We start from the raw sequence: 27,580 nt of genomic DNA, 5'->3' as shown, positions 1-27,580 counted from the left end.
CCTCAGGCGGATGGCAGGCAGAGCCTGTCGTCCTTCATTTTCTCACCTTTTGACTTAGGGCTCTTCAATGCTATTATCCTTATTTTAAAATCCTCCTACAAATGAACGCATCAAATTTCCGGGTCACAGAACTGACAGTTGAAAACATTGTGGCTTTCGTGACATTGCGCCTGTCAACGCTTAGCGGCTGTTGCTGTTTCTCAAATCCAGTCTCGTAATTTGTGTTGGTTTGGGGCATTAGATGAAAGTGGCCTCGATTCTTAAATGCAGTAGAAATCGCTGTTTCAAGAAACACTGCTGAAGTAACAGAATTTGCTGCTCTGGTCTCTGCTGTGACAGCTGACACCGTTCACCTTGTCCCGTGTAAACCCAATCGGATCTTGTGCAAAGAGGAGGTTTTGCCAGACCTTACAGAGTCACAGAACCACCGAACGGTTTGGGTTGGAAAGGACCTCAAAGCCCAACTAATTCCAGCCCCTGCCATGGTCAGGGGCCCAGGGAATTACCCGCACGTGTCAGTACTGCAGGCATCCTTCACTGGGTGTGATGGTTGCGATACACGAGGTCTTGCGGACAGTGCTCGTCAGGCTGCAAACTCAGCCACGTGCCGGGAGTCATGGCTTCAGAGGCGTGGAGGGGGAAAATGGGCTTCATGGATTAAAAGATTATTACCTTTCTTAAAGAAAAAAAATCTAAAAATTCAGTTTTGAAATGAAGGGTTTTGAAATGGAGTCATTTTATGTTGCTTCACACCCAAAAAGCCTTACGCACAAGCACCGAATAAAGGTGTTTGTGGGGATCAGAAAGATACACGAGGTGGTTCTGATGGCAACTGAGCGATCTCCTGAGACATAATGACACAAGTCGTGTTGTAAAAATGTGACCTGATGTGTCTCTTGTCTCAAAGACCTTGCAAACAACTTCAGTTCCAGTTTTCCCCTGTCCCAAATAGCCTTTCACTGTTGGCAGTAAGGATCTGAATTTCTGTTTGTTATCAGGATTTACAGTGCTCAGCCCTCTTTTCTCATATTAAAGATAGTTCTTGCTACTGAAAGCCATATAACAAATCCAGAAAAAGCAGGGAGTGTACGATATTCGCCAGTTAGGAGCAGCACACGGTGCTTTAATGGTAGCTTGCTTGATCCTGGGTATAGGAGAAGTGGTGTCTTTCAGATACGTTGCAGTGAGAGCTGGAACATTTTTTTTTCCTTCTTCTTTTCCTACTCATCCAGAAACACTTGGAAACAAGAAATTCCACTTATTATTCGTGTTGATTGCGGATTTCTTCTAGTGTAAGGAGGAAAGAGTTTCCACTTACATCCTCCCAATATCTTGCAGGGACGTGGAGCAGGTTTCCATCCACTGCTCTTGGCCAGAGAGGAAGAAACGTGGGGGAAGCTGGGGAAAGAAAAGGAAAATCTTAAATAACTTAAAGTATGCGCTGCGATGTAGCTGAAAGCTCCTCATTCTTCGAGCGACGGTGATGGGAAGGAGTAAAGCAGTCCTTGTGCTGGGTCTCACTGCCGGCGGTGTGTGGGTGCTGAGAATTTTGCTTTAGGCTGGGGAAATGCCTTACAGGTGATAAAACGCCGGGCTGCGGCATGTCGTGATGTCTTCTGTAGCCATGTCAGTTGTTAATGTATGCATTTGTAATGTTATTAGTAATAGAAGTGTCTTGGGGAACGAGGTCTTTTGGCCAGGCTGGCTGTACAAAGAGATAAGGTTGGTACGAAGCACTGAGTATGCTAAAAGCAGAAATATGCCCATCCTTCCTATTTTTGAACTTGGAAAAGATTCAGTAATTTGGGTGGTCCACAGCTGTTTGTAACTGCCTAAACCTTTTTTTCAAAGTAAAAGAAACTTGCAAAATATGGAGGCCAAACGTTATTTTCCCTTAAGTATCATGTTTTCTTAAGCCCTGCTAAGTGATGGTCCATTGGCAGCACTAGGACTAATTTCATGACTCAGAGCTACCAACGCAAACAGAATGTCTGCAGGATCAGTTTTTAAAAAATGATCCTAGCGAGGTGTCTAGCTATTAAAATAGCACATGTATATTAAAAAAAATAATCAGTAGAATGGTTTTGGGGGCTCCCTTTTCCCCAGAGCTGTCAAATCCCTCTCCCAGAGTGTCTGTGAGGTCTCACCTGTGGCTCAGATCACCTTCCAAAAGGGGAACTGTCGGATCAGGTTTTCCTTCTGCAGGATCCTGTTAACAACTGGAAGCCCTTTGGAGTTTCTTGGTGGCAACGCTGCAAGATGCGTGCCTGGCAGAGGGACCCAGCAACCTTCAGCCTTGGACAGCTGGAATAGCAAAAGAGGCATGAATAAATTTGTTTCGAAATCCCATTTGAAATCTGGTTTAGGCAATTTTAATCTTTAACTCATTTTGCTGTTAAAATTTGATTACAGATAGGTAAATTCTGGTTAAGGAATCCAATTTTCTTCAAGTTCTGCATCAGACAAGTTGCTGGACTTAAGCCGAAGACTTAATATTATAGGCTACGTTTATAAATTATTTTAAAAACATAAATTTGCATAGATTGCAGTTAGTGTCTTTCAGAAAAACGCAATTGCACACCCCCTGCCTCCAGCTGGGCCTATCTATGATTAAACAAACTCAAAAGTAGGATTCAGGAATTTGGGAAGATGTGTTTGCCAGACTCCCAAGTGAATTGCCAACAGCAGCTTTGGGATGGAAATTAGTCATGGGCTTGCGGTCTGGTTGTGTGGATGGGTAAATGAAAGTGAATTTCAGTCGTATCGTCTATTTTTCTGGTAGTTTGTATGAAATGGGCATCTAGTGAACATAAAATTACCAGCTTCAGATTCCTTCGTGTGTTTTGTGTTGCTGGAAGTTCAGATTCTTGATTTAAAACTGGACGTTGAAATACTGGTGGCGGTGGTTGAAACGTATGACGATTACTCGTCAGCGGGACTGGTTTTGTCCTAGAAAACATCACCCATTTATTTTGCTCAAACCTCTGTCTAATCCGTTTGAAGTCCTTGGGGTTTGACTGCACGAGAACAGTTGTATCTCTGCTGCACGGCCGCGATGCTGCTGGCGTGGCCGCATCAGCGGCACAGGGCGTCCTGGCACGGCGGTGACCGCTTTGAAGCCGCGCTGAGCTGACGTCTCCGCGAACACACAGAAACCTTGTACTGCCGAGGGTGCCATCTGGGAGGTAATGTGGAAATTTTAGTTAACGGTGATCATTCAGAGCAAATTCCAGTAAAGCCTTGAAAATCCCAAGTCCTTTCTCAAATTACAGCCGGTTTCTGAAATTGGGAACGGGAGAATTATGCTTTTGGCTGAATTTGTCTTCTAGTTGTATTAGCTTTCTTTAGTGTGTGTTTTAGAATCTTAGACTCGTAGGAAATCCTGAGTTGGAAGGGACCCACGAGGATCAGCACAGTTACTTGCAGATGACTCAAATACACGGAGACCAGAGCCAAAAAAAATCCTCAGGTCCACAAATGCCATAAAGGTATGTACTGGGGGCAGCCCTGCCTGGGGTGATGACACACTTCTTTATGGACAAAAAACTAAACGGCTCTGCAAATGGCAGCAGAGAGGGCCTCGTGTACAACAGCTTTCTCAAACAAGAATGCTGACAGAAGGGGACGTAAGGCCAGGCTGCTGGAAGGCACTCACGTGTGGAAGACTGCGGTCGGATAACGCGGCAGCAGAAAGTCCTGCAACGCGGCTGTGTGGGAATGGAAGTGGACCTGAGTGCAGGGAGATGCTGAGTATATGGCCACCTGCTCGCAAAAAGTGACAGTGGCACCACAGAAGGACTCGGACACCAAAAGCGAAGCACCTCCCCAAAACCAGACCCTGTTTCTGTGGGTGCTGTCCAAATGCTCCTTGAGCTCTGCTGGCTCGATGCTGTCACCACTGCCCCGGGGAGCCTATTCCAGTGCCCAACCACCTCTCAGTGAAGAACCTTTTCCTAACATCCAATCCAATTTTGTTCTTGTTTTTCCTACTCTGCCAGTCTTGGAGAGCCAGGATTTCTATGAAGAGAATAAGAATTAATTGCATAACGATTGTATTAATATTATACACAAGAGTCTCTGTCCTCAGAGACAATGGAACACCAAGCGGACAGGCCACGAGCAACCTAACGCAGCTTTGAAGTTGTCCCTGTTGGGGCAGGGGTAAGAGAGGATCACTGCCCGAGGTCCCTTCCAGCCTGAATTATTCTGCGAGTCTTGATCCAAACAGAATTATTCACTAAGCTCTTGTTTGTTTCTCTGCAGCCAGGTTGGAGATGGGAGCACGTGTTTACCCGCCGGACTTTTATCGACTGTGATGTTGAACACGTGTCTGCGTCTGATGGACGGGAGGGACGGGTGCCTATGGCTCTTGGGTTGCAGAATGGACTTGTGCTAGCAATTAAAGTTTTATCTGTGAGGACGTGACCTCTGTCTTTCCTCAGTCTCAGTCCATGCAGTGCTGCTCTTCAGCTGTACTCCAGTTTGTTCCCAAAGGTGGCTGTTATTTTAGAAAAGCAGTAATTCGCTGTATGGGCCCAAATTTTGGGGGGTTCAATAAAATAAAGAAAAAAGAAACGGACATACTCAGCATTTAAATGCTTCCTGTTTGCCAAGCGTGCATCTCTTCCACAATGGTTAAATATCCTATTAATGAGGAATAATTGACTCCGTTGTTAATGTTAGAATATGTTGGTGGTTGAATGGGTGCAATCAGTTTGGCAGTCTCAGAGACTGCTGCCTTGAATAGTTTCAGCTCTTTATTACAGGTCGTCTGAAAGCGGTTAATCTGAAGTAATTTAGTTGTGATATGACCTGGCTAGTCTCAAAATGACACTTTCAAAGAAGTTGCCAAATAGAGCCATCTGTTTTCTTATACTCTAATTGCTCATTCAGCCCAAACAGCTCAGCAGATCTAAGAAACCAGTTAGCGGGGAGGGCCAAGTGTTGATGGGCTGCTCTGAAGCTCTCTCAGTATGAATTAGGACTCCTTGTCGGGAGCTCAAATCCAGAGCCTTAGAGTGCTTTCCTTTATTTTTTAATACCTCCCGACTTATCTGGTTGTGCTTCTGTTCACATCGCCTATTCCTCTCCACAGATGAGGCCGCTGGGTTTTATCGCCTCCCCAGCTCACGAAGAAGTGACCTTTAAATTGCTTTTCCGGCGGCTTTCTGGGCACTGCCAGCCTCCTCCGAAACGATGTTGTGAAGCCTCAATTTGTGAGGCTTTCAACCTCTTCCTTAGGCCGTACGTGTATTGTGGTGTATGTTGAGGAGTGTTTCACAAAGGGCGAAACCCCTGTGCGAGGCCGTGCTTTATCTGCCGTCGCTCCTGGGGTCCCTTCTGCTTTTTCTCTCACAAATTAGGCCTCGGCCCGTTGCTCCTGGCTGTGCAATGTTTAATTTTTCCTTTCTTTCTTCTGGGAACAAAGTTCAGTGCTATTTTTCTCTTCATTGTACAGTGTTTAGTGCAGTTTTGGGTGCCATCAGAAGCGATCGGTAATACTTGAACCGAGGCTTCGCGTCACTTCTGGCGGGACAAATGTTGTGGGAGCAACTCGCTGCAAGTGGCTCTAATCCAGCAGAAGCCCCGGGGGATGCCGCAGCAGAGGCTGCCAGCACTTCTCGAGGACATCTTGGTGTGGAGGGAAGCACCGAGGGGGAGAAGAAAGGCGGGGGTCCGCAAGGCAGGCCTCCCGAAAGGAGGCGGCGGGCAGCAGGCCGCCTGCCCCAGGCCACCTCGGGCATGACATTTAAACCTAGCCAAAGGGGCTAAAGAGGAGTTGTTCACTCAGGATATCCTCGTGGCTGTGCGTTTAGTGAATGCCCTCCTCCCCTGTGCACGAAATTCGGGTTGTAGACTGCTCTCAGAACTTTGTTGTGTAACACAGTCTCTTCTTTGGAAGGGATTTGCTCAGGTTTGCGGGCATCTGCCCGTGCTTGTGTCTGTTGTGAGTGGGAAAGGTGTCTCTCCTTGCAGTGAGCAAGTGCTGTTAGCACAAGTATTGGGGTACCATAGTACATGTACCCTCCTGCCATGTCTGAAGGCTGTATATCTATGAAGTCCTGTGTCAGATAGGGAACGTGAGCAATCTTGATGGCTCTTTGCTACAAGAACTGGGGGACGTTGAGTAAAACTGGCGGCAGTCTCCTTAGGAAACGGAGTAGTTCTTTACATACGTGCAGTTCAGCAGTTTAATTCATAGCCGTTGTGAGTTGTGGAGGATAAGAGCTTTACACTGGTTAATAGGCAGTGGGAAAAATTTATAGGAAAGATCTTTGCGGGCTGCCGAATCCCTTCTTTCTCAGGGCGGCTGTGAAGAGCAGTTTGCCAGAGGTGAGGGGCATCACGGCACATTCATCCTTCCCACGTCTCCTTCCCTGCTCGCGTGTCTGGCCTCCATTGGAGAGAGGATGCTGGTTTACTGGACTTAATGGTGTCTGATTTCCTTCTTCTGACCATTCCCAGATCTTTGTGCTCCTGTTCTCCCGGCCCTGGGGTTCATCAGGAGCAGACACAGTTCTTTATCAAGCTCTCATTGAGGATGCTCAGCCCCGTCGCTTCAGGTCGCCTTGATAAAGTACGTGACTTCCATGGCCTCCAGAACCTCTGTGTGGCTGGAGCTGGATGGGAGCAGCAGCAGACTTGGTGCTGCACTCCTGGAGATCACTGCAGTTATGGTCTCATATTTAGTTATACCCAACCGTTCCCTGCTCACCGATGGATTTCGGTTAGGAAACTATTTCTTGAACAGCCTCAGCCCTTGTTATGAGCTCCTCCAGGCTGCACCTGGGCACCAAGGCCGTGGAAACCTGGTTTGGATGCCTGAAAGCAAGACTTTAGAAGGAGGTCAAGCTGCATCCTGCTCCTGTACCACAACGCTGGTTGTGTGTGAGCAGTACAACGCCTGCAAGATCAGACGTGGACCAAAATGAAACACCTGAGAGTTCAAATCAAAATGGAGTCTGAGCTCCCGCTGCTGCCTGATACAGCCTATTGCTTGTCCGGGAGAATTACTGGCATTCTCTGCAGTCATTAATTGTTTTTTTTTTTTCAAAACCTTGTTCTACTGCTCAGAAATCGTACCTGTGTTACAACAGAAAACAGTAAGGACATTATTTGTGTCTCTCAGTTTCTGCTTTCTGAGCTCCTCGTTTTCCCTGCAGCTCAGGCGGTAGCCGCTGTGAGCCCAGGTCCGTTTCATTTCCTTTTGATGTGTCTTTTCTTTCAGCTCAAGCTCGGACTCAAACTGAGGTTTTGAAATTTTTGCCTGAACAAAGGGAAAACGGACGCGTTTCTTGGGAAACAATGTGAAACACGTTTCCTCCCAAGCTCCCCAAATGCAGGACTCATCTAGCCATTTCGAAACACATACAGCTTTGGGATGGGGGAGGCAGGGGCAGCGGGTCAATCGTTTGGTTATTGTGCTGAGATGGGTTTAAGCCTGGTTCCTGTAGCTGTATAATTCCTCTTGCAGTCTCTTTTTCTTTCCTGGAGGCAGTGAAGGAGCTGTGGGATGTGCAGGGCATTCTCTGCTAGAAGGATGTGGAAGACAGGTGGCAGTGACATGGTAAGAAGCCCCCTTGTCACCTGCGGTAGCTCCAGGTGCTGACATGCATCTCAGCCCAACAGGAGCTGCTGATTCTTTTATGGCTGCTCTAGGTCTCTGCTTGCTGCAGGAGGCTGCGAGTTTGTTTTTCTGAGGCTTCTTTGTCACTGCTCTGCTTCTGAGGTCCCCCATGTTGCAGGTAAAACAGTGGCTGATGCTGTGCAACAAGGCATCTGTCCTTGACGGGATGCAGCACAGCTGCTGAGACTACAGAGTGGAAATGGGATTATTTTCTTCCCAGTTTAAAAGGTAAATGATTCGGTCCTTTTGTTGGTTGAGGGTTGCCATTGCCAGTTTGTATTCCCAGACAGCTTCGGTATGTGCCCTCCTGGTGATGCTAAATGGTGTCTGTGCAGAAATGACCCACGGGGTGGGTTTGTTTTGTGCTGAGTGACTGATCGCTTTCTGGATCTCGAGATTCTCCAAGAATACGTGGGGCTGGAAGCAAACCTGGCTGCCTGGGAAGCTTCAACCCTCCTTGTTTGGCCTCTTCTGCCAACTTCAGTCATCTTTCCTGTAATCCTGTTAACCCTCAGGGAGACCGAATTTCCCTTGAACAGAGAAACTCTGCCACGGTATCCTCTTTTTACTCCCAAACTGCTCATACCCCGTTTCAGGAGGTGCATGACCTCCTTACAGGGTGTTTGCCAGCTTTAAGCCTCGAAGGATCCGTTAATACCACAGGTACAAAGCTCAGCAGAGCTTTAGCTGGGACTCTGTGGAGCTCCAGGTGTCTGCTACGAGTATGTCTGTCAGGAATCGCACCTTTTATCATTCCTTGTGCTCTGAATATCTTTTGCAAAAAAAGCTTCCCTATCTCAGAATTAAAGGCACCTCTGGGAACTAAACCTCGATCCCCTACGACAGTGGCATTTTAACCTTAAATCTTCCTTTTTCTGTATCTTCTCTGACAGAGGTGGAACTTCTACCCCAGAAGGAGGTACCTGACCGTAGATTTTACGGCGGGGCCATTTGGATGGTAATGTGCGTGTTATTACCTGCAGCTGGCCAACCCCCCTGTATATAGGACAGGGGCAGGTAATCCCATTTGTCGTGGCTGTAGCTCAATGCTTGAGAGAGGCGACGCTTCTGCTTTCAGCTGGACAGGGCTTGCAGGATGAGTGGGAGGAGATTGCAATGTTTGTGTTTGTTATTTTGCATTTTTCAGTTGCAGATCTGCTAGCTAAGAGGATAATGCTGGTGCTCCATCACAGTGATAGTCTAGGAGAGGACTCTCTAAGGTGGTTTCTGTCCTTCGGACTACAGGTATCATTTCCTTCCCTGTGCTTTGACAGAGTCATCTCTCTGTTTACTTGCCTCTTGCTGTCTTTTCACACGCACCACTTTGCAATCTCTGTGCCCTATGCATTTTTTCTCATTCTGTGGGGGAGGCTGTTGTCCATCTCCAGTTGTCCTTTGATGGCAGCCCTCCTCCTCCTCCCTCACCATTTGATTTCTTCAAGCACGTGCTGAAAAGAGCTACCTGTAAACACCTAACTGCTGCTCTTCCTCCTCGGATGCTCGCTGAGAACATCTCCCTGGCTGTGATGCTCGACAGAGCCTTTGCAAGTGGTGGTGCGGGTGCACGATGATTAATGCTGGTTGTGATCCCCAGAGCCGCCTTGTTTTACACTTGGCTGCTGCCTCCTATAAAACTGGGACGTGCTTTGTGTGTGACAGCTGTCACAGCGCTCCAGAGCTGGGATGCGTAGCACTCTGCTAATGCAAACTCAAGTAAGTGCAATTTGCTTGGCTTTTCATGCCTTATTTAATAATCAGTGCAAGTCCACAGTTCAGCAAGTAAAAAGTTTCACAGCATCAGATCCAAATTGAAAATATTCATAGGCTTGTAGCAAAACCCTCTAAAAGAAATTACTGAGCTCTGCTTTAAAAAATTGCAGAAACTAGACTGCTCCTAATGGGGTAGTTTATTTTGGGAGACAGATTAAAAGCCACACTGATGATGGGACATGATGTATTTCAGGGCAATGCCGAGTGGAGAAATAGCACTTGTTGTCCTCCTACTGAATCCAGCTCTGGAATTGCCTTTGTCGTGGTGAGATACCTGCACTTGGCGGAGGGCTGCTGGTCCTGCCAGCCAAAAGATCTGGAAGATTGGAGCTGGAAAAACGAGCCTTTGTTCTGAAAGTCCGCGGATCCGTAATGATTCATCTTCAGCTTGTTTGCAGTTTAGGGAGCAGAAGAAGACCTGACAGTTGCTGACAGTGAGCGTGGGTGAGCTGCCGAGGCGCGCTCAGTTGTGTTCCTTTGCCTCACTTGCAGGGAGACTTTCCGAGGCCTCCCCACTGATCAACTTTAATAGGTTCAATAAGTTTTTAGAGACTTGAAGACCTCGCTGAGCACATCTAGCCTGACTTCCTCTCAGCCAAACTGCGGAGTGCAGTAATGTCTCCATCAGACCTGTAGCTCCCAGGTAAACTAATGAACATGCGAGATCTGTACGCTTAATTTATTGCATGTTTTCCCTCAAAAAAGGATCATGACATGATTAAAGCAGTCCCAGTTCCTGGGACTGCAACTACTACTTCCAAACTACATTGGGAAGTTTTTGATTAACCTGAATCCTTTGGTAGTTGCCTTTGGACTGATCACTGACAGATCTGCCAGGAACTTGTGCAGATCCACCTGAAGGTCATTCCTAAATGATTCTGTGACTGCGCCATCCCTGGAGGCACTGCAGAGACACATGGACGTGGCACTAAGGGATGTGGTTTGGGGATAGGACTCGGTAGGTCACGCTGATGATTAGACTTGATGATCTTGAAGGTCTTTTCCAGCCTAAAGGATTCTGTGGTTGTATGAAGTCTCCAACCTGCCAGGACATACATAGGACATGGGACATGGACAAGCAGGACACCTCCTTAACCAGATCCCATCAAAGCCACCCTAACTGGTCAGGAAGAAACTACATCCACCCAGGTTGCAGCCCAACTTGCAGCCATCTCTATGCTAGCACAGGCTTTGAAGAAACTACCAGCAAGTCAAAACCACATTATGATGGTAGAAGAGATGTATCCCTCTCCAGCCCTAAAACAGGGGAGCTAGAGATAGCCAGGAATAGCTGCCAAGCCTTAGGGCCGTGGTGGACGAGACGCGTGCGTGCTGTGAATCGCCCACTTCTGCTGAGCTCAGCAAGAGACGTGTGTCTCGAACGGCGAGGCGCCGTTAAACACTTGTGAAACGGGCTGTGGGAGTAGACCTCAAGTTAACAAAACGAAAGCAAATTAAGATGTATGATTGCGAAGGGTTCTGATGTCGAGAAAGCAGCGATGCGTAGCTTCACTTTTTTCGGAGCGCCATAATTAACAGCCGGAGAATTGAGTTAAGGTTTGTCACAGTCGTGCAGGGTAAGAAGCACGGAGAACATGCCTGGAGAGCATGCAGTCAAAGAGGTTTGCAGGAGATTATCTGACGTCGTGGGCTGTTTCACGGCTGCCTGCTCCTACCTGAAAAGGTCACCCCTATAGGACAAAGCCAGCCTGATAGCTACGGACATGCTTCTTTTGTGAGCCCCGTCTTTTGGGGAATCTTGAGAGTTCCTATAAACTTCCCCTGGGTGCTGCACACTTGAAAGACCTTTCTGTAAATCTCTTTATTCAGTCTCGTTACCTCTGGGAAAATAAAACACCAGAGTTTGTGTCGCATTCATCTGAAACCTTACTTTGTGAAAAAACACCAAAGAGCCTTTAAAAAAAAGAGCTAGCAAGAAGCCTTTTCAAGTGAAATAAGTTCTTAATACTGGACTACAAGATAGGAAATAGTCGTATTTTTATGTTACTCTTTTTTAATTCCAGGATTACGTTTAACAAAGGACCTCTTCAGCCATACCAGTGTTTCATTAGCTTTGGAAGCTAGCGATCCCACAGTTTTTCCTACTGTGTTAAATTCCCTAAGACTACGTCTTTCTCTCTATATTCAAGATGGAATTTCCCTTTTATCCTTCTTAGTATTTCATTAACCTAATTCAGGAGTGATGCTTCTGGATTTATACCAAGTGTAGCTGCCGTGACTCAGCTGTGTCTGTGCCAGGTTTTGGACTCGGAGATCCACTTTTGCGTTTTGTGGCACTTTCCTCCACACTCTGTAATTTCCCCTCTCTTCGCTTCTAATCCAGTCCACTTGTGCCCCCCCCCACATGAGCGTTCTTTAGCTTTAAATGGCTTTGCTGTTGACCACAGCATTTTCAAGACTGTCACAATATTTTAGAGCACGTCCAGCACCGGAGATTCGCAGAATCCACTTTGCCATTGGAATTTCATGAAGCCCTCACCTGGCATTTTAATAACACAAATGTCAGATGTGGAACCGGAGGGTGTTAGGTGAGTTGTCCCCGTTCTCTAGGGAGATTCTCCTCCTCCACATCTCACCCGTGGAGGGAAGTTCATCAGAGCTACATCCATGGGCTGGTGGCTTTGTAACTCCCTCACGGTTTTTGTGATGGTTCCTGTCTCAGCAAGAAGGAAGCTTTCCCAGGGTATGAAGTTATTTTCCAGTCTGTATGTCTTTATTTTGAGGGCAGGGTGAATTGAATGCTGAAATCATCAGCAGTGGCTGACCTAGAGATGTGGACGCTATGAGATGCTCTCGCTGTCGTGCAGAATACGGGCAGCATCGCGGCTTTTTTCTCCCCGCTGACCTCAGCCCTGCCGTGGTCCGGGATCCGCGCGCCGTTTGGCTGCGTGCGTGCTCTGCTCTTAACTGCCACTAAAGGGGCAATTACTGCCCGTTGCGGATGCGAGCATCTATTTACTGAGATCCGGGCTGAAATCGTTAACTCATTTCACTGCCTGTTCGATAGCCATGAGATGGAGAGGAGCGGGCTGGGCGCGATGTGACACCGGTGCAGAGGGACAGATCCGCACGGGAAGCTGCCTGCTGGCGATGTCAGCTCAGGTTTGAGCAATGGTGAATATTTTTGCCTCTCATTTTGCCAAGAACTGGCAGCACAGACTTAGCAGCTCGCTCTCGTGTTCCATTTTCTGTGTCCTTCCCTCCCCTCGATGTCTGCAGGCTTTCAAAATCAGACGGCGACGGTGAGTTGCAAATCGGGAGGCTCAGCGTTTGTCGCACACGTTCCAGCAGAAGGAGATTGCAGTCCTGGGTCAGCAGATAACTGCACAGCCCAGCTCTTGCTGCAGAGTGGTTGCTGCTGGAAGGGTTGAGAGGGAGAGGAGCTCATGGCATTGGCCACCTGCTATTCTGCTGGGGTCCTTCTCCAAGGCTGCCTCAAAAGATATTTTGCCTCTGCTGAGATTTCACATCCTTCTCTGAAAATGATAGGAGGCTTTACCTCTCTGCAGAATGCAATCCTTCAAAAAATGTCATTCCTCCCCTTCTGTATTACACCTTTCTTTCTCTTTCAGCCGGTGACAAGTAGTTTGCATCAGATGAAAACGCAGCAGAGGTGCAGGCGTGTGCTTCGTCTTTTTACCAACGCTTTCAGTGTAGGCTGCTGGGAACAAAGGAGGGATGTGAGACCACTGAGCATCACCGGCAGCTTCCCCAAAAAGTGGAAAAGGCCCGGCTCGTCCGTGCTAGTCTGAAATACCTGCAGTTTTGTATGCGCTCAGCGTGGTGGCACGTTAATTTGAAAACTAATAGTGCTAGCTGGGGGAAACCTGGGCTTCCTCTGCAAAGTGCTTTAATGCTAAAGGAACGCATTCAGCTAATTGCTTGCCTGTGGCAAACAGATTGCCTAAGGGTGAAGCAGAAGTGCCACTCCTAGAAGGCTTTTTAATTACATTGACGTAGCCTTCAGCCACGTTGGAAGGCAAAGCCTGATGCTATTGTGCTGGTGTCTGAATCTGGGCACTGCTGCTTCATTATTTCTGCAGAAAGTGGTGGGGTGCTCGCAGCCGCGGCACAAAGCGGGCTCCTGGCGTCGAGCACCTTCCCCTGTAATTTGGGAGCGTGGAGGGGTGCTGACGGGGGACCCCTTCACCCCGGGAAATTTATACTCGTGATACCCCACGGCGTGTCATTCGCTGTGCACCGGCTCCTAAACATGTGCCCTGCTCCATTGAAACGTTTTAACGTATCTAAAGAAATTCGTATTACGAATTGGAAAGTAATAACTAGGTTATTTTAAAGTTATTGAAAGAAATCTGTTTGGGGGAGAAAAAAAAGGAAAGAAAGAAAGAAAGGGGGGGCTTTGGAGAAGCGTCTTGCTGTGTAATGCTTGTTCTTTATGAAGTGTATATTCCCAGGCTCTCCAGATTGTAGAGGTCATGATTACTCTCACAATTTGCCCTCCTCTTCTTTCCATCAAGGACATTTTTTCCCTGCGTTGCCTGGCAATTCATGTGCAGATCTCTCAGGTCCTGCCCTGTGCTCTGCCTCTGTTTTTTGTGCCGGTCACACTGCCAGCACCTCCGGACGGGCCTGCCGGAGGATGCGCATTTCTGTCTTGCTAATGGGGCCTGCTGCCTGCTGGGCTACGGGGGATTTTGCTACGCTTCCTATAGTTCATAGATCACAGCTCCTTATTAGCTCTCCAGAGTTCTGTCTTCCTAGGAAGCTGTCTGTTAAATCTGAACTGTCTGTGAACTGAAAGCAGGAACCTGATTTCTGTTGTTTTTAAGAAAAACATAGCACACCCCACCCGACGTTTCTCAAAATGCTGCCTCGGAATATTGAGCTCATGCTCTGAGCATGCAGAGACAAGCGTGCGAGCTCATAAAAAAGGGATTGGAGATCGAATCAGAAAAATAAAAGTCCCCTGCCAGGCTGTGTTTTTCATCCCAGGTAACTTGAGTAGGTGGCATGTACCTGTTGGATGATTGATGGAGTTAATTTAAGACATGAACGGAATTGGTTTGAAGAATGATGGCAAAAAGGTTGTTATGTACAGAGATGTTTTTATCAGCCTGAAAAGAAATGTATCAAATCGGTTGCAAATTAAGGGCCTGATATTTTTTTTCCCCCCAAATGCATAAATAAGGGGTGTGCATCTGTAAGTCATGTAGTCAGGTTTGTCTGATGTGCCAGGATCTTTGCAGAATGCACACAAGTCTTTGCGCTGAAGAGTTTTTAAGGTAAGGCCATGAGGCTACTAACGTCTGCGTAAATTCAGCTGGGGAATGCACCTGAGCATGCAAAGGAGCACATTTACAGCCAAGTGTAAAATGGCAGCAGTACTTAATTCTAGGCATAATTAAATTAGAGGTTGCAGATAACACCTCCCGTACGTATCTATTTGGACATGCGCAGGCACTGGATTTGGTGTTGGCTTTGGGATGGAGATCAAACCAGTGCTGTGTCCATGTATAAAGCAGTGGACAGTGTGTGCTTTGGTGTCTTAAAATAAGTTATTTCTGGTACGGAAACTTAGCTAGATGCACAAGTTTAATGTCACTCACTGTGTTTCAGAGAAGGCCATTACCTGAAGATTGTACGTTCTGTCTTCAGCTGAACTTTTGCCTTTTCACCTATAATAATATGGAAATGATATTAAAAATGCAGAAAGCTTAGGCAGACTTACAATTAAATAGATTCTGTAGACAGTCGGAGCTGTGGTGGCAGCATGTGTGTAAGATACGGGGTTATCTGTTGACCGTAGATGAAATATAAAGAACAAACTCACTGAATTGGTTAAATTACAAAATTGATTTCTTTATCATAACTAATAGCATGCAATTAAGCCATTGTGTGGCAGATTAAAACTTTTAGACTTTTTTTGTCCATGTGGGAGTTATAGCATCAAAGGGACACCGATAGATTGAAAATCAGATTTTTATCACTGCTACGTTGAAAGGCGTTGTAGTGCCCTGTGTAGGGGCATCCTTCAAGCCCAAGCAAAGGTGAACGTCAGCTTTGTGAATTAAGGTGATAGCATCTTTGCTTTGCTTTTGCCCTCTTAATGTTGCATCATCCATTGACGAGTGAACATGTTAACTTTTTTTAGTATTACTTTTATCAAAAGTTTCAATACTTGCACCTGGAACTGCTGCTTCACTCTTTGACGCTGAGTGCATCGTTCCCGTTGGATTTGCCGGAGTATCCCACTGTTCACCTTCAAACCAGCCACCACGGGTCTTGTTTTTTATTGCCTACATTTGGATCCCGAAGCCCTGGTCATCCGAGTGCTTCCACATCTGCTCGGCCTTCCACGCAGGGGAAATCCACTTGAGGCGAATGGAAATGTGCGCGTGTGAAGACAAATATTTGCTTAGCTGCCTGGGGACGACAGCCGACAAGTCAGCGTTTCCTTTTCAACATTTCTGAGAGGCCTTAGCGACTTTTTTTGGTTATTCTTCAAAGCACGAATACACTGTCATTTTAAGAAAAAAGTTAATGACTACTCCTCTCTTTCTTTATGCCGTGCCATTCAGTCCCCAGACTAGCTCGTATCCCCCCAAATGGGAAACAGGAAAGCAAAACTGGGCCGTCTGGCCAGCCCTTGTTGAATCAAGTCTTTTTTTTTTTTTAACTAAGAGTGCTGATATAAACTGCGAGCCATAAGCTCCTTCAGACTTCATTGAATCTCTTCCCACTCTTTAGTTTGGGAAGGAAAATCCGGAAACCTGTGAAGAGTGTTAATTGTTGACTTGCTGTGGCCTTTCATCCCTCTTCTTTGTGTCGGCTGTGAAAGCGCGCCTGGTGCTGGCCTCCTGTGCCGGATATATTCACTGGAAACCTGAATGACTATTCAGGTGAATAAAAGCCCTGCAAAATCCTCTGGAATGGCAGGCTGAAAACTACTTGGCTTTTGCAGTGATTATGAAACAAATATTGGAATTGACTGCATACTGCGCGCGTTGGGCAGCCGCGTCGTAGGCTCGCGGATCCTGGTCTCCTGTCTCTTGCATATGGCTACAACTAACCTTGGTAACATCTATACTGAATGTTTAGCGTGTGTTTGAGATGTATTACAGCTCTGTGAACATGTGTAGCCTTCATTTAAAGTCTTCAAGGGTTTGATCATGGTCATGTGATGTCAACTTATTTTTCATAAGCGGGTTATGTGCTATTTCCAAGGTACTTTTGCAGCGTCTACCCGTAGAGTCTTAGGCTTACTTGGTGTCTGTAGAGGAAATACCAAGCAGTAAACAGGTCAGATATGATGTGCATTAGATATTTACTACAGCACTGATCCCCACCAGCACTGCTTAACCTTCAAACTAAAGCAGTGCGAGCCTTCTGTGGGCAAGGGGAGAGGAGCAAGCTATAGACTGCCTGGTCTTCCACTCCACGCTGATATTGGAGAGGTAGAGGTGGTTAAATAAGTATTTAGCATTTAAACAAACTAATTTATATCATATTTTCAATTTGAATTATCTGTATATTGATGGCTTTTTAGTAATAATTGCAGTAGCGCTGCCTTGCATCTCTCTTTTTCACCAACTGTCCCATATGCCCGTAGGAAGTAAAGCACCTGCCTCAGCCCGGCTGTGGTTGCTGTAAATGCCTGATTTTCTTAGCTTCGGTTCTGTTTCTTCATCACTTGGCAACTTTTACGTGAAAAGCCCAGTGGGTTTCTTTTTTTTTTTTCCAAGTGGTACCCCTTTTGCAAAACATATTAGCCAGGTAGTGGTTTTCAGTAGCACCAGGCACACCAGGACCAGCCCGACTCTGGGCTCTGCTCTCCTTCCTTGCACACAGCTTTCCAAGGAATAGTAAAGGCTTCCATTCTCCTGGGCGCGTTAATACAGTACCTCTTGCCAACGCAAAATTGCAAAAAGAGGATGAGAAACAGACCTCTTGCCAAGGCTCCGTTTCTGCTAACAGATTTAGCATGCGCTCTCCTTCGTCTTGCCTGATACAGCTTTGTTTTAGAACAAAGATAGCAAAATATTGAAGGAAAAAGGGACTGTTGTGGAGGATTGATTCCCTCTCTTTGCACAGTTAATCTTTTTTTTTTTCCCAGTCTCAATATCCTTGTCTTTGTCCTTGAGGGGAAAACGGAGAGGACAGGCAGGGACGTGGCATGGTGCCCACCAGAGGACGGCTCCGTCGCTTTCCTGCCCCTGTGTTTTCAGTCTCCAGCAGAGAAGAAAGCCTGCGACCAGACAGCAGGACCTGGGGGGAGACCGTTGGAGGGCACGGAGGAACAAGCATGCCTGGAAGTCCTAAATCACATAGCCAGAACCTGTAGCACGGTGGATTTCAATGCTGACCCAATAAAGCCGAGGGGATTCTGTCCTATATATTATTTAAAGGACGTCTCTGCTCTCGTCTGATTGTAATTCCAGGGATATTGTATTTCTGCTGTGTCAACTTCGTCCTCCATTCAGAAACAAATTCAGATCTTTATCCTGTTGCAGTGTGTGGGAAGGAAAGATGTTTTCAATATTCAGGATATGGTTGGAAAGTGATTCTCCCGTACTGAGGAGAGTAATTGCAAAAATTGAAGGAAGGCAATTAGTGGTAGTGGTTGGAAATTTCGGAACAAACGTAAATTAAAACACGTCTTTGAGGATAATGTGACTTTTTCTGGTATTGATTTTTTTTTTTTGTCCGAGGTTGGTTAATACAGTTTAGTCTGACCCAGTGGAAAAGAAAAGAAAATGCCATATTGTAGGCTGGAGTGAAAGCAGGAGTTTGTGCACATCCACTCTGATTTGGATGTGTGGTATGCAAGTGAGAGTGGATTCTTTGTCCAGTCTGAGTCCACATCTCCAAAAAATGCTTAATTACTTGAGTCATCTGTGTTAAAAACAGCGTACTGATGGCAGCAAGTGTTATGCTCTGGGGCTGAGACTTCATCTGGCTTACCTGGAGCAAGTCACCCCGCTGCTCTCCTTCAGGCTTCTTGGCATCTGCATAAAGAAGCTTGCAGCGGTGATGGATTATTTAATATACTTAGAGAGGGGAAGCTTATTTTTACTAGTACATAAATTGTGTTTTATGAATATTATTTTTGGTGACTAGTTTTATATCTGGCTACTAAATCGTCACTTCTCTTAGGAGCAAGAACAATGGCTGGCCGTGAGCAAGGTCTGAAGCAGCTCGAGAAGTCTCAGATAAGAAAGATAACTAACAATATTATTCTGCCTTTTTTACAGTGACAGGATGAAATTCATCACGATGATATAGGATAAATGTTTAAATTTCAGTAATTTTATGGTAGGTCAAATTCCGTGCTAGGTTAACTAAAAACGTCAGATACTATTTAGTGCTTGTTTGGCATCATAGCTGATGTGGTAAGTCAATTTTCATGATCTTGTGAAGCATCTTAAAATCATACGTTTTATGGATATGCTTACAGTATAGTGATGAATGAAAAAGTGGAGGCACCAGTCTGTCCCCTGCTGCCCCTCCAAGGCTTCTGGTGTCCAACTGAGTACCAAAAGGTCTTTAGAAAGCAATTAATATCTTTAATATCTGTTTAAGATCCTTATTAATGATATAGACAGGGGGATTGAGTGCACCCTCAGCAGGTTTGCCCATGACCCCGAGCTGTGCGGTGCGGTCGGCACGCCGGAGGGAAGGGATGGCATCCAGAGGGACCTGGACAGGTTGAGAGCGGGGGCTGTGTGAACCTCATGAGGTTCACCAAGGCCAAGTGCGAGGTCCTGCAGCTGGGCCGGAGCAATCCAAGGAAGTTACACCCTGCGACTATGAGATGGAGATGTGAGAAAAGGGGAATTAAAGCACAGACTGCTTTGAGCTGGAGACCGAGTCCTGGAAACGCTGGTTGGAGACCTCTGGAGCCAGCCAGTCCAACCTCATGCTCGCTGCAGGGCTTGCACCAGCACTGGGATGGGGCAGCCGTGGTATTAACTGGGACCAGTCCTGAAAACCCCTTGCACATCTGCGGATCCCCTGGTCCTGTACTGCAGCACCCTCCTAATGGCCAACCCGAATCTCCCAAGCCATCGTTAGTGCAGAGGAAGAAGCAGAGGGAAGAGGCTTCAAGCTGCGTGTTCTGGGAAGGCTTTTTAGCAAAACACAGCAAAGTCAGGCGGTTAAGATAAAAATCAGGATAATCACCCGGAGGAGGATGTGGCTTAGTTGGAGAGCAGAACGAGAGCACTAAATGCAGGAGTACAGCGGGGTTCGCTTCAAAAGGAAAAGCCAGCAAGGTCTCAAGTTAAAGAAATTAATAGGAATATATCGGGAAAGGCATTTGAGAACTACTGAGAATGTTTTTTGGACATGCAGGGACAGATATGTTAGATATTTTTGAAAATGCATTTATTTATTGGCTACCTGCTGGTGAAACCCATCTGTCTTGCAGATATAAAGCGAGGAATTTATAGTGCAGGATTCATCTGCACACGGACATTTTGTTCTCTGGATACAAGCTAATATAACATCTCTTTTTTCTTTTTTTTCTCATTGCTGCAGTTTTGTTGTAGGGGGGCTGGTTTCTCATGTACTGAGGGCCATGCGGGTGTTTTTCTAAGCTCTGACCAACACAGATAATCACAAATACAGCTGTGGTCACTTTGCTGCACCATGTTTGGGCTCGCTGATTTGCTGTCACCAAGTGCAACACCTGACTGCAGTAATCGTGTGATCCTCGCCTCTCTCTTGCTTTTTTGGGCCAGGACAAGTTTTTTTTTTTTACTGTATTTTTATGTCCTATATAGCATTATTGAATTGTGAGTTCTTTGGATCCTCTGGCTTTTAAGTAGATCATAGATTTCAGCAAAGGAAAGGTCAAAGATTTTTCACGCCTAAGCGTTTATTTTGGGGCATTACGAGATCCAGAAGATCCCAACTCCAGAGCTGCTTTGTGCTTAGAAATTAGCCATTAAATTTTCCATACAACGAAGACACGCGGGCCATATGAAATCCCTTGCTCCATTGCATTTCCAGGTGCTTTAAGCCTTACCCCCCATCACAACGGCATCTGTTCAGCCTGCCCACCCCGGTTTAGGCTTCAGCGGAGCAGGCTGGGGTTGGTCATGTCACTACGTGGCACGAAACACAGGGTCTGGTCATTAACGTCTCGCTGTTTCTGTGCTCTCTGCCCAGGTACCTGTTGACTGAGCCTTAAATTGTGAGATCTGTGGCAGGGGACGGCGGCTCGCTGCCCCTCCTGCTCCCAGCACCTCGCCTTCCTGATCGCCGCAGTGGCGAGACACGAGGGGTCTGCAGAGAAAGTAGGCTGTCACCCTAATTAACGGGTAATGCAATTTATTCCCATTCAGAACCTCCTGAAAGGCCGCACACAAACGATGTTGTGTTAATCACTGGCTCCATTAGACGTGTCACCGAATTAAACGCCGTCAGCATTCATACAAGGAACTGGCTTGATTGCAGCAGGTAATGACCGGGCTTCATTTGTATTTTTTTTTGGTATTCTCTCAAGTTGCAATCTAGTGAATAGAGGGGATATTATTTAAACCAGAATTAATGGTTTAATCTAAACCAGAACTGGACTGGAACATAAAACTGCTCGGCATCTTCCCTCCGCAGATGGCCCGTGCATGCAGGATGCTGACACCGGGAGCGTGTCCTCCCGAGGGATGCCGACGTGCCAGCCAGTGGAAATGCTTCCAGAAAAAAGGGTCCAGGTCAGAAATGAGAGCAAGTGAGCCAGCCCCAAATCAGCCAGATTAACTACCGTGCCTGGGGTTATGTCCCACGTGTGGGAACATACTGAAATAGCGAGCTTTTACTTAGCATAGAAGGAAAGCTTCGTGCCTTAGCTGCCACTTCCTGGGTGTTTTATAAATAAAGATGGCAATATGAACTGGATTTCAAAATGGATAGATGTATCAGGAGGAGGGTTGGAGGCCAAGGCTGCTCCTGCTGCATGCGTTCCTGGAGCAGTGATCTGCAGGTTTTGGTCGGGGTGCTGGAAGGTGCAGGACGGAGTTTGCAGTCAGCCAGGTAACACAGGGCTGGAGCAGAGCTGAAAGTGGCTTTGAAAGTGAGGCCGATGAGTTGGTGTAGATGGAAAACGGGGAAAAAGGCAGCAAATAATGAAATAATGATAAAGAGCGGTCAGGCGTTGGGACGGGTTGCCCAGGGAGGTGGTGGAGTCCCCGTCCCTGGGGGTGTTCAAGGCAAGGTTGGACGTGGTGCTTGGGGACATGGTTTGGTGGGTGACATTGGTGGTAGGGGGGTGGTTGGACCCGATGAACTTGGAGGGCTTTTCCAACCTGAATGATTCTGGGATTCTAATGTCCAGGCTGAAGAATGATGCCTTCAATGCATTTCCATAAACGTCAAGGTATAGCTGAAATACAGTCAAAGAGGTAAAAATAGACATTGTTTTGTGTAAGCAAGACCTACCATTAATAATTTACAGCTAAATGAAGTCTTAAACTTTTTCTGGAGCCTGGCCTCTTTTTGGTTTCCCTAGTTATATCAACTTTTTTTTTTTTTTTAAATGGTATTAATAAAAGATGAGCCAAAAGGGTGACAGTTTTGACCAGATTCTTTTACAAGATCTGTGACAGGTTAGATATATTGAGATACGCTCAATCGGCTTTTAGTTAGGGTGTAAACAGGAGGTGTTATTTGTGAAAACGACATTGTGCTGCAAACCTCTGAGACCGTGCGTGCTGTCGCAGCAGAAATTTTGGGGGGAGAGGTGGGACGTGGCCCTGTAGCTTGCCTGAGTTAACCTTTCGCAGATGAGCGGGATGGTAATTTAATTATTGTTTGGTGGATCCCAAGTGAGGGTCAAGCTTCAAATGACTTAACTGAAAAATTGTCAGAAAATTATTGCAATTTGAATGTAGGATAAGGTCAGGAGGTCTTTTCATGTTCAAAGGGGCTTTGGCTGAATACTATTAGCATGTGATTTGTATAAAATGAATTTTAAGCAGCGATGTGCAGATCAAGAGAGAAATATATCTTTTGGGTTTGTCTTTTTTCTTTGTTCGCGTCCTCTAATATTTGGATGCGTGCTGTCTTTTGTAAAAATAAATAATTTTTGGTACCTATGTGCAATCAGAGGAGAAAGTAGCACTCTATTTCAAACGAAAAACATGAGGAAAAGGTCCTTCAGAAGCACTTACATTCTGATTTCACAAAAGACCAGGGCAAATCACAACCAAACGCCACGGAAGGCTGAAAGGTAAGTCGGTGACACGAGGACTGAAGTGAAACATGGTGGAGGAGCGCGTTTCATCCAGAAAGGCTCGCCTGTGCGTTGTTTACTCTCCTCATTGCGATTGTACTTAAATTTAGATCAACTGTTCAGTCTCTTGAGAGCATGAAAGATGTGCCTGTCACAGTTAGTCTCCGTCTTTTAAGAAGGCTGTAAAATATATTTATTTCTAAGTAAGTCTATATTTATAAATTATTTATATCGTTATCCTTGCAGACTTAGTCTGCAAAGAAAATGAAAAATAGCTTTATAAACTTCCCGAAGCTTGCACGCCACATTTGTTCGTTTCTTTTAGGATTTTTTACATCTTCTTCAGTGTCATTTTTCTTTTCCCCTGCTTCTGTACGGTAGGAGTGGGAACTGCCTTCAGATCTGTGCATCAGAGTGGCCGAGGAACGTAAGATGCCTCTTCCACCAACATGCGCATAGAAATGCTTGCGTTAAAAATTGTTTACGTGTAAAATTGTTGATGCCCCTCGATGTTTGAAGACTCAAAGCCTTGAACGGCTTCGGGAAGCAGCAAAGCTGGTCCCACACGGAGCCGTTCCAAAGGCACAAAACAAACCGATGACAAATAACTGGGTGAGATGTCCCTTGCGTCTTGCGTCTACGGTAATTTCAAGGCGGTGGTGACAACAGCATTGGTTTTTGTTCTGAGTACTCCCTAGGAAGAGGACTAAGCAGCCAATGTCCTGGGGTGTCACCAGGATGGGGGACAGAGACCTGGGGCCACCATGTCCCGTCCTCGCCGTGGTGGCAGCAGGAAGGCATGGTGCAGAGCCAGCAGCACGGTGCTGTCCAGAAGCACGCTCTTGTTCAGCTCGCAGTGAGCATTCACCATGCAAACATTTCCATTTTGCTTCTCATGCAACGTAGTCTGAGCTCACAGCTTGGGAATCCCTGGTGCGAGCTCGATTTGAGTGACACGTTGGCTGCTGACGGCGTGGTGGCAGCTCGCAGGCTGACCTCCCTCGTGCTCCTGTTTGCCCTTCATCTGGAGTCGTCTCCCGGCGTGATGGAAGCGTGTCATGCACTTTCGTGGGAAAGACAGAACAGATCGAAATGTAACCAGGTTACAGCCAGGAAGCATCCCGAGACTGTTTGCTAGCAGCTCATTCCCATGGCATTCCTGCTGGAGCTGCTCCTTCGGCTACTCGGTGGAGCCTCAGCAGCTTCTAAGCAACTGAGCATCCCTGTCACGGGGATTAGAAAGTGGTGGAAGCTTCGTGCAGCACAGCAATACTTGCGGTTGTCTGTTTATAATTCATTTCTATTAGTCTTTTTGTTGTGTATTCATGGCCACGAGCAAGTGCTGCAAGTTATTGTGGTGAAGGAGGTTTAATTTTGCTAATCCTGTTTTATTCCCATTTCAGTGTAGCTGTTCGAATGCCACAATGCGGGGCCTGTAATGAATTTAAAATGGGTTTTTGAATGGTATTGTCTTGCAGAATGTATTGGGAGCTCATCTGAATGTGTTTTAATACTAGATGCTAGAAAGAAAGAAAATCATCCATCTGAAATGCTGTTCGCATGGAGTCTTTCATGCCGGCTGGAAATAATGCCCTGCATACCAAGCAAGGAGGAAGCACAAGCCTCTTCCTCACAATACATTCATCCCCCTAATGCAATTATAATCTTTTTATCTCAGCTAAGAGGCATTTTCTTTCATCCTTCTCAATACGTGTGTTTTTTTACTGTTTGGTACAACACTTAATGCAAGCCAGACATACACGGCAGTAATTTTCACCAAATCGTCATTTATTTATACTCTTTACGCCCAAAAGAGCTCAAGTGAGATGACGGCTGTGTTGAGCAAGGCTCTGTATAAATGCGGTCGTGTCTCCATCCCTGTCCAGCACCTCACGGTCTTATGGGCAAGGCCAAGGAGGAGTGAGAGGGGGACGTGATCGCAGCGAGGTGAGCTTGTGCGAGCAGCTCTGAAGTTGGGTGTGCCGAGTCCCAGCCAGTCTCCTGCCTCTTCATTTGATTTTGCAGCTTTGTTTCTCCTCTGTTAGCTTTGTATAATGCTCACCCAGTAACGTCTGTGCCTCAGAACCTTCCCAGGTACTACTGGAAGTAACCCAACAGCACGTAAATTGCTTTCTGCCGGATTGGTGACCTGAATCAGCTTGCAGAAGATCCATGCAAATACCAAGAAGGTGTCTGGGGGAGAGAAGGGGACTGGTCCTGTCCCTTGGAAGGCTTTCCAAATCCCTCCATCCTGTCAGCGAGGGACTTGCTGAGACGAACAAAGCAACCAGCCGCCCCCTTTGCTTGTTCTGAACCTGCAGCGTCTTTTTCTTCTCATGCTTCCACCCGCTGGGGTTACGAGGAAGCGTGTGTGATTGCTGCCTCTCCACCTTCTCCAGATCCTTTGTGGTTTTTTTAAAATAGATATCTTACTCCCTGCCCCACTGGGCATTTCTTGTCCAGACTTATGGGTCCTGCTAATGATTTAACAGTTAATTACGGCCAGGAAATCTTTGCTGCTCTCTGAATCTCTCCTCCTGTTCTCTCAGGTCCTGCTTGTGGCACCTCTGACACAAAGCATCGCGTGCAGGTAGTAACTCTTAGGTCTTAGCACTGCACTTTGGAGGTGACTCTCACCCACTGCATAGTTATTTCTGTGTGCAAAGTGGTGTTGGTGTGTGGGGGCCAGGTTTCTTTCCGAAGCTTCACTCCAGTTACCCATCACGTATCCTCCGACCTCTCGTGGGACGGAGGGGCTGAACCCAGTGATGGGCCTGCAGGCAAATTCAAGCCATGCACTAGGTGGGGACGTTCAGACCGGAAAACCAAAGTAATCCTGCTCCAAAGGAAACCCTCAGAACGCAGTGTGTGGCTGTAGGAGCCTCGGCACAAGGTGCTGTGATCTCCGATCGTCCCCGATTGTCCCCAAGGGTTTGTTAGTGCAGGCTCATCCCAGGATTTTTGTGGTGCTGCCTCCTGTCAGAGTGGTTTGTGGCCTTTAAGAGTCTGAAACACCCCCTTGCCTTACTCCCACTACGGATGTGGAATCTGCATCGCAGGGAGATGAAAAAAACAACATTAAAGGAGGCATGGGCAGGGCATTTGGGTAAAAAGGAGGCAATTTTGGCTGTAGTGGATGCACCTCCTTGTGCGCTGAGCTGTGCCGGCACTTCTAGGCAGCGCATTCCCCCACTTGGCTACTGTCAAATCATCTCCTCATGCTTTCCACTTACTTCTTGAAGTACCTGCTCAGAGGGGTGACATGTCCTACGTGCTCTGGGGGCTCCTTCCGACTTGTTTCATTTTATCATGCTGCGTTTGGTGTGGTGGAGATGTGAGCAAACACATCTCGAAAGGCGCCACGGCCGGGCGCTGCCGAAGGTGTAAATTCTTCCCGCCTGCTTTACGGCCCCGGTTGCCTCTGCTTTGAGAATTGCTCCTTCTGTGCTACCTTGGGGGAGGAGGGAAGGTTAATTAATTAAGCAGTAATTGTTGTCAAGTCAGTTGTTGCGAGCATTTAACATTTGACTTGTTTACTATCCTGAGGTACAGCGGAAGGAGTTAATGATCTATCAAATCGTGCACCCATCATCAGAGGCTTGTTTGGAAAGGACGGCTTTATTTATGAGCTGTAAAATAACGCGTTTAAAAACCCCACGTTTTGGAGAAAGATTGTTGGGGTTCGTGTTTGAAACTGTCACTAGGTAGCTGTGGAGACAAATGTGTTGCCTAATAAAGCTTAATGACTGATTTTCCCATTAATCAGAATTGAGAATGTGCTTCATTAAGATAATTAACTGAGCAGTTGCTTAACTGACAGTCAGTAGACACAAATTCCCAAGTTACTTGCTTTCCTCGAAATAAAACTCACAAGCAGAGCTATGCAAATCTCGCCGTCCGCGCCGTGTCTGTGGGCACTGCTGGACTGCCTGGTGCATCCACGTGCAGCGCCCAAGACCTGGGTACAAGGTTGTTGTAGTCAGTTTGAGCAGCTCCGTTTCTCCAGCAGCAAAGGGCCTTTCATCTGCTGATTTCTGAAAGGCCATAGCTCATTTCTCGTTGTTTTTGCCACCCTCAGAACATCAGCTCCTCCAAGGAACTGGAGGAATTCCTCCTTGCCTGAATTTCTGGCTTTGTTCGCCGCGCGCTAGAAGTGGGGTCATGGATGCTGAGCCCCCCGAAGGTAGGGTTGTGTAAGATTAATCCGCGCCGGGAATATTTGTGGGCAGTATATGCCAACAGTGAAGAAGTTAGGAGAAATAACTGAGGGATCTAAAACTTGAATTCTTAAATACGCTACCTAGTTGTAAAGCCTGGTTGTAAATCCTTTTCTTTGCAGCTCCCCGCGTCTTGAATTATAACTTGGTAATGCGAGCGTGGAGCACAGCTCAGAACCTTTGAAGAGAAGCCTAACGCAGGCAGTCTTCTCAACTCTGCTTTTCTTTTGTCTCCAGAGTTCCCGGTCTTCCACGATGAACCCTGTTTACAGCCCCGTTCAACCTGGGGCTCCCTACGGAAACCCGAAGAACGTGGCTTACACAGGTAGGTCTGGCGCTCAGCGGCTGCTTGTGGATGTTCACACTTGGTGGTGAGCGCAGGGGATTGTTAATGAGCCGTTAATCCCTTAATTAAGGGAGAAACAGGATTCCCACTCAGATGGGAACTCGACTCTTCAGCAGGGGCGTCGCAGTAAGGTTAGTGAGAAGAAACGGGCCTCAATTCCTAAGAAGAGGGCAGAAATCTGAAAAAAAAGGACCAAAAGGGTGTATCTTTAAACAAAAAAATGCCCAAGAAATTTCTGGGGCAATCCGCTGGGAACTGGAGGGCTTGGCTCCAGAGCTGAACCGAGCGACTTGGGTGCACGTGCTGGAACGGTCCTGCCACGTGCAACGGGGACCCTGCTGCAGAGGGTTGCTGTGGAGAACATGCAGTTGTTCCGGTAGATGGAGGTTTAAAGTGCATTGTTGACTGAT

At 46.7% G+C, this 27,580-nt stretch overlaps 1 protein-coding gene and 1 long non-coding RNA gene across 14 annotated transcripts in view; both read left to right on the top strand.

The window, feature by feature from the left end:
* FAM168A (family with sequence similarity 168 member A) overlaps window positions 1-27,580 on the top strand; it is a 178,579-nt gene that overhangs the window by 68,258 nt on the left and 82,741 nt on the right. For 7 of the 13 annotated variants that reach the window (XM_083820983.1, XM_083820975.1, XM_083820982.1 and 4 more), the window contains one exon: window positions 27,062-27,149. In XM_083820983.1, the coding sequence (XP_083677109.1) occupies window positions 27,080-27,149 (70 nt within the window). In that variant the 5' untranslated portion in view covers window positions 27,062-27,079. Of the gene's footprint in view, window positions 1-20,724; window positions 20,840-20,992; window positions 21,091-26,685; window positions 26,791-27,061; window positions 27,150-27,580 lie in introns of those variants that run through there. The other 6 variants (XM_083820977.1, XM_083820972.1, XM_083820979.1 and 3 more) reach the window with 3 other exon arrangements.
* LOC310892786 overlaps window positions 27,160-27,580 on the top strand; it is a 61,219-nt gene continuing 60,798 nt past the window's right edge. Inside the window, exon 1 of the long non-coding RNA XR_014578412.1 lies at window positions 27,160-27,556. This is a non-coding gene — a long non-coding RNA (uncharacterized lncRNA). The remainder of the gene's footprint in view (window positions 27,557-27,580) is intronic.

Source organism: Anser anser (genome assembly GCF_964211835.1).
Source record: "Anser anser genome assembly, chromosome: 1".
NCBI classification, from domain to species: domain Eukaryota; kingdom Metazoa; phylum Chordata; class Aves; order Anseriformes; family Anatidae; genus Anser; species Anser anser.
The sequence above is the reverse complement of the archived record's forward strand: the minus strand, read 5'-3'. Positions and strand labels throughout refer to the sequence as shown.